This window comes from Aptenodytes forsteri, unplaced genomic scaffold (genome assembly GCF_000699145.1).
Source record: "Aptenodytes forsteri isolate BGI_AS27 unplaced genomic scaffold, ASM69914v1 Scaffold212, whole genome shotgun sequence".
NCBI classification, from domain to species: Eukaryota; Metazoa; Chordata; class Aves; order Sphenisciformes; family Spheniscidae; genus Aptenodytes; species Aptenodytes forsteri.
Window position 1 is genome coordinate 1,683,592 of NW_008795487.1, and position 7,148 is coordinate 1,690,739.

The 7,148-nt window shown below is 35.9% G+C and overlaps 1 protein-coding gene across 1 annotated transcript in view; it reads right to left on the reverse strand.

Moving 5' to 3' along the window:
- The window catches only part of HERC2 (HECT and RLD domain containing E3 ubiquitin protein ligase 2), a 118,285-nt gene that overhangs the window by 86,826 nt on the left and 24,311 nt on the right, over window positions 1-7,148 (reverse strand). Inside the window, exon 4 of the mRNA XM_009281370.1 lies at window positions 1,459-1,678. Coding sequence (XP_009279645.1) covers window positions 1,459-1,678 — 220 coding nt within the window. The remainder of the gene's footprint in view (window positions 1-1,458; window positions 1,679-7,148) is intronic.

Sequence of the window (7,148 nt, forward strand, 5' to 3'; positions counted from 1 at the left end):
CAATTTCAGCTGCTTCAAAGAACAACCAATTAAACCCTCAACATCAAAAAGCTTCACAGAGAAAAAAAATAAACTAGACTGGCATAATTGACTGCCATCAGTAAGGTGCCTACAGTTACTCAGAGTGAAGTTATGATGGTGTATTCAAAATACACAGACGTAAGATACTTCATGTACTCATTATTTACTCAGGAATTTTATACTTCTAGTTAATTTGGACTGCATAAACTATGCTTATAGGCTATTTTTTTAATGACTCTTCAATTACTGATAATTAATTTCATCAATTTTGTCATTTCTTATCTTTCCATTCAAGTGTCAATGTTACGACTTTCCCTTTGCAGCTTCTGTTATTGGTGTGTGTAAGGAAAAGAGATAGGTTGAACTTTTGTTAATACCCACTGGACTCACACATACTTCTGTTAACTTTTCTTTTTATGCAAATGATCACATTATTTTAAGTAAGCTTTCCTTTGTATTTAACGACAGGAGATTCCCTTCTGCCTTCTCTCAGAAAGACACCAACAATTCTGTTTTCTTTTTAATCTCACATCAAAAGAAAGTCAACTGCTTAGGACTTTTTCAAGAGAGAAAAAGTTTAAACTGGCACTTCTAGCAGTCTGGTAACTTAAATATATCAGCGCTCTTTTTAATCAGAACTGGAAAAAAAATTCAGAGAACAGACTATTCTGAGATAAAGATATCATTGTCAGAACTCCAATCCTGTAATAACTAGTCATAATATCTACTTACTGTCTCCTTTCGTTTTTGAAGCTAGAGACAATCTAACATAAAAATTTCCCTGGTTGAATCGCTTGTTCTGTCAGACAGCAACCTTGTTCAGCTACTGAATAGCTTCTTCAATGCCTCATCTGATAGGTTTTTCTATTTTTAGGTCAATAAGCTATCTAGACATGTAAAGTACTCAGACGATTTCTTATTCAGTTAGTTCTCTGGGAACAGTTTCGTATAAAAGGTACGATTCCATCATTTCTCACCCAAGCTAAGGGAAACTATGTTCAAATTTTATGTATTTGTATTTTTAAATTTGTTATGTGCCCTGAGCAAATATTGACAAAAAATATATTAATGTTGTTAGAACTATGTAACCTCCATCAGCATCATTTCTGAAATAGGCTTCTCCATTCTTTCTAGCTGAGTAGAACAAAAGTAATATGTCAATAAAAGTATAGTTATAGCTCGAAGAATAATATCTACAGCAATGTATTACAATTAAAAAACACCAGTATGAACAGAGACACTATAAGCAAGCATCAGCCAAGGAGGAAAACCACGTGGCAAATAACACCACGTAAAACCATCTTTAGCAGTAAAGAAACTCTTCTTATTTCTTGTGTTTCACAAGGAGGAAGAAATCACATTAAGCTCTCACACATAGGTTGATAACCTTTCTATGACCTTCCTAATGTATTAACCTGTTCATGCATGTGTTGTTACCTTTTCTTATCCAGGGCAGGCAGAGGAATACTACTGCTTTTCCACTTAACTTTGACATTCTCCTGAAGAACTGTTCTGTTCAATGCAATGAAATATCGTTCCAGGATAACTAGCCTCTGCTTTAGTCTCATAGCTGAAAGAGCTGTTGTAGCAGTTTGTGTGGCCAGAGTTTGCTGTTCCTTCACTAGTACATGAAGGCACTCCTTCAATTCATTCACGTCTGAGAATCAGAGAAAGGTATCATTTTATGGGTGTTCATCTTTGTTATATACAGTATCAAGAAAAATCAAGACAAATTGAAAACTGTGAACTGACCAGAAGTCTGAACCTCAAAGCCCAATGGAACTCCCTGTTTCCGTATTAAACGTGCACACTTCTAATCCACAGTATTCCATAATCACAATCATACTTAACAGGTGTTTAGACAAAGGTTATCATCAAAACTGGTTTTGTGTGAACACATGTGAACAAACTTCATATTTCATGTCTGAAATTAAAACGTCATAGGAAATATTTATGCGTTTCAAAAAAACAAGTTAGACAGCAAATTCTTGTAATTATCAGACCTCGGAGTCAGACTTCTCTTAAGCGTAGGCAACAACCTTGCAAGTCCCCACAAGGATATGCTTTCATTTTGCGCTGATACACATTATCTTAAGGTTCTCAGAAGTTATAAAACTACTCTCAGAAGCTCTAGGATCACTGCCAAGAGCTGCTAAGCTTCTGAAACAAATAATGTCAGAAATTTAAGATGCTTGCAAGTACTATTAGCAAATAAAAGATCTGACTTATGTACCAACACTAGAGAACTAATTCTTCACTAACCAGAAAAAGCAGTCAACAGCCCAAAGTCCTAGGAATCTAGTAATACATAGTAACAAGTACAGTGTCAACAAACAAACAAAAAAACCACAACACTTTAAAATAAACAAACGTCAACAAAGTGCATTCTCAGAAGGGTTCTTTTCTGTCCCTTTATTAACAGTCTGATCACTTGGCCACCCCACTCTGCTTTGCCCTGAATTACTGTGCTCGTCCCTAAGCCAACCACATTTGTTGCCTGGCTGCTACACAGAAGTACCTTTGTTTTAACGGACACCTGACTAAGGGTTACGAAAAAAGCATGTGTCTGCATGTATGCAACAGTGTTTGTGAGAAGATGGACACAAGCTTAAAAAAAAAAAAAAAAAAAAAAAACCACCACAACAAAACAAAAAACCAAACCACAACCAAACACAAAACCAACACATTTTTGGGAACAGCTGCCTCCAAGCTACAGAATTTAGACACACTTATGGTAGCCTCTAGAGTTGAAAATTGTATCTAATGAGGCACAACTTTTTTTGCAACTGTAACTGTATAAAGTATTTCAAAGTTTTGTCCCCACTCTGCAAGGCATCTTTGCATACCCAGCAGAGAATTCAAGTGGCCAACTCTGCCACCAGATCACATTGCACAGTCACTTAGGGTTTGTTGTCAGCCATCACCCCAGCCTGTTTTCAACACTGCTACTCACATTTCATCATTTCATAATGTGTTAGATTCCCTTCCCTGAGGCAATTTACATCTTTCCACCTGACTACGAGGAACAACTTATTTTTTCAACAAGTAAGAATAGATTAAAAAGTGTTCCTTGCAGTCTAGACCTTAAAAAAAAAATTAGACAAAAGCAATAGCAGCTATTATACACATTCATACCTTGACTCAAACAACAAGAAATATGACAAAACCAACAAGAAATATGACAAAAAAGCCACGCTGTCCTTAATATTAGCGCTACAAAATTCCCTAAAGAACACTATAGCACAATCGAATATCAACAATATATACAGCTACTTCAGATCACAATGTAAAGTAACACATAAATAAAACAGACACCTGCCAAAGGCATGTTTGATTTGTTTGGTTTGGCTTTTATAATGTCCCTTAACATTATGGCCATGTAGAAGTTTACTCAGAATGTTTAATGGATGACTGTATCAGTACCCAGCCTGAAGCTCCAGTATACCTCCAGGTTGATCCAACTAAAATTTTGTTTCATTAAATACCACAATTTTGAGAGAAAAATCTCAGTTGTGAAGTGTTAGCATTACTCAGAACACTGAAGTAAAAACTTCTACAAAATATAAACTACGTGTTCTGAGGCTGCTGCTGTTATCTTAGGTATGCCTTAATCTTTATTTTGTAAGCAAAAACACAAAAAACCATCTTGCAGCACGTGGCTTCTGCACTTCAGAGTATCACAACAGAACATGGTCAATACTGACATGCCAGTTTCATGATCCCTATACACAAACCATCAGAAGAGATAAAAATGAGTGGTTTTTTTCTTCCCTTTGTGAACACTAAAGCCCTATCAACCTTTAAATACCACCAGGATACAATAATGAAGTAACAAATGACCATACTCTCCACTTCACAGAGAGGCTTTTCTTAACATTGTTCTTTCTGGCAACTGATTTCGTTCTGCAGATTCATTCCCCACATTATGGTCTCATGTATCTATAGGAAAAGTAAAGAAATAGTCAATGAAGAAAAAACAAGGCACTTTAATTAACGCTTATGTTTGGGGAAGAGAGAGTCTATGTTTGATGCTACAGAAATCAAGCACTAGGTGCCAGACTCTGCAGAGTCTATAAAGTAATACAGAGCTACGGCATTCATCATTCCTTCCTGACTGGCAAGTTATCTAAATGCAGACCCCCTCTAAAATTATTTCTAAGAGTTGAAGAATCAGATGAAAAAGCCCTTCATTTCACAATAACATGCTTATTAAACACATGTCATGGGGACTACTGGAAAGAAACACTTAGGACAGGCAGAGACCACCTAGAATCCTCCAGCAATTACTTTACGAGGAAGTTTCCCTAAATGTCCAGAACTGCATACCTTTCAAACCACTTTCAATCAACCATAGTACTGCTGTTATCAGCATCCAGCCATTCTGATGCAATAGGTGACACAAACTACTGTACGAACTCTGAATGCATAGAAAACAGAATCCTACGGAAGCACATACAATGTATGCACATCAAGCGGTACCAGTTTTAAAGCTGGACATAGCATACACACATGATATTGGGTCTGTGCAGAAAAAAAAAAAAAATAGCTTCATAGCAGCACCTACAAAATTAATTCCTAATGGTTCAGCAACACATACTGAGGGTAACCTGCAAGATACTCAACATCCTACCCAATGATCTGATAGACAACTGGCTCATTTGACAAATAAATTAACATTATTGTAGGTTTTAAATACCTCAAAGGTTCAATTCTGTTTTAATACAAAAACAGTCCATAGTTCCCTGGACTATGCAATGTTTCACAAAACAAAACCTCACAATAGCACTTTCTGAAGTAAGAGATTTTAAAAGCAAGTTATTTTGCTTTCCTGTCAATGAAGTCAACATCAACAAAGTCAAATTAAGACAATACAAAAGCTATAAAAAGAATCAACTAAAACTCTGCCTTCACTTTTTATGAAGAAAAAAGGCTGAAAAGAATTCAATTTTCAAGTGATTAGCCCTAAAAATCACAAAGTCTTTATATTTAGAAACTAGTAATATGAACTGTTCAGTTACAATATACATTTTCAAATACTTAAACATCGCATGCAAAAATATTTTTCCATTTTCTAATGGAAAACATGATTCAGCCTCACCAAGATTCAAACCATGTAAAAATAACCTACATGAAGCATAAACTTAAGTTTACTAAATTTAGTTATAATAAAATTTTTTTCTTTCCCCCTTCTCACCTTGCCTTCACAATCTCAAATGGCTACAATTTTAGTTAGGCTTTCTACCAAAATTAAGTAAATCCACTCTTTAACTATTTTATACATTTTTCTTTAGTATTTCAAGAATGCAAAAGAAAGTTCATATGCAAAGCATAGTTAAGGCTGGAACAGGTTATAGTAGTCCTATAACTCAGACATCTCAAAATTGAACCAAGGACTACCTTGTTTTATTAAAAGTAGAACTATTTTTAAGTGAGACATAGCTGTGTACACTTCCTCACTTTAAATCTTCTCTTATTCCATAAGTAAATTTATCTTTACAAAAATTCAGTTCATCTTTAGAAACATTTAAATATATCTGGGAATCAACTCGGTGAAATTGATTTCAATAAACCCTCAAGTCTGAACAACACTTACTACCGATGAACTAAATAGACTAATGAGAGAATAGCTTATTAATAGTAACGATTCAAATTTCATCTGAGAAGGTTACAGGGAACCCTTTAAACAAAACTGTTCATATGCCACTACGCCAGCCCTTGATGCTAACCACCCCTCCCAATGCTTTGCTTTGTCAGTTATTTTATGAAGGGTGGAGACACACTATTTACCTAATCCTTCACATTATTTACCTAATCCTTACCTACAATATAAGAGTTGAAGTCCTACCATACAAGTTTAAATTCTCAAACTACCATTAGCAGAATACTTGTTAACTGACAACTACAGTCAGATACGTTTCTGGCTGCAGTCGAGACAGGTAAGGGGTTTACCATCTTCTGTTAAAATTTATCACATCTCTCCCTCCCCTCAGCAACTAACGTAACTACATGCCTTCACTTCTTAATTCCTCCTGCCAGAAGTTCTCTGCATTAGAAGGAAAAATACCAGTAGCATTTAACCCAGATCATTTGACAGAACACAGTTAAGAAGTGACACGTTATTTAGGTATGCCAGCAAAACTGTGGGGACAAAACAAGCAGCTGAAGACAGTAGCTTCTTAAACCATCTCAGCCACAGCCAGAACAGTAACCGGACATGAGTCTAAGACAGGTAGCCTGTCCAAAGGCACGTTTTCTCCTGTTTTAACAGATAAAAAAAAAAAAAAAAAAAAAAATTAACATACTAAATGGTTTCTTAACACTTATTTCATTAGCTCTTGTAGGGAACACCACAGGCTTCTAACTGGTAAATTAAGGACCTTAAAAACACCAATATCAAACTGAAAAGCTTCAAGGGCTTTGGCTGAGTCACAAGCTTTAGTAAAGGCAAATATAGATGTTACGATACGGAGATATTTCAGACCTAAAAACTCAAAACACATTTCAAACAGAATTTGGCAAGAATCTGCTGTTATAACGAGCACACATTCCTGTCAGCAGCAGAACTAATGTGCTCTAATTTCATAGAGATTTTTGTATTTTGTCTCCTCTTTCCCCTTCCACTACATGGTACTTCCACTGGACAAAGAGCAGATAGAGGATGCAGTTGGCTTGGCTTAACAGGCATCTAATGACCCTGCAAGCCAACGCCACAGAATAAGTGGATTCAAAAGTTAGAGGGAAAGACAAAAATGCAATCACATACACACAATTTCCTTTAGAAACAAAGCTAAATATGCTCCCAAAATTATTTTATACCAACAAAGAATATAATTCCTAAAGGGCATTTAGCTTCTAGCTTCCTTTTGTCTGCTCCCCTATTCAAAAGATGACCATCAGCAGACCTCACCTTATTAGTATTCAGCAGGAGAAATAATGAATAATTGCATGCACATTCAGAATGCATCTCATTATGTGGCTGAGTGCTTAATTTCCAAAGTTTTATATCGTGAGCAAAACGTGTTTAAATTGATGCTCAAATACTCACGCCCAGAACAAAATAGCAAGAACTGGGGGTGGGGGGGTGGTGTGTGTGTGTGTGTAAAAAAAAATGTACACACACACCCACA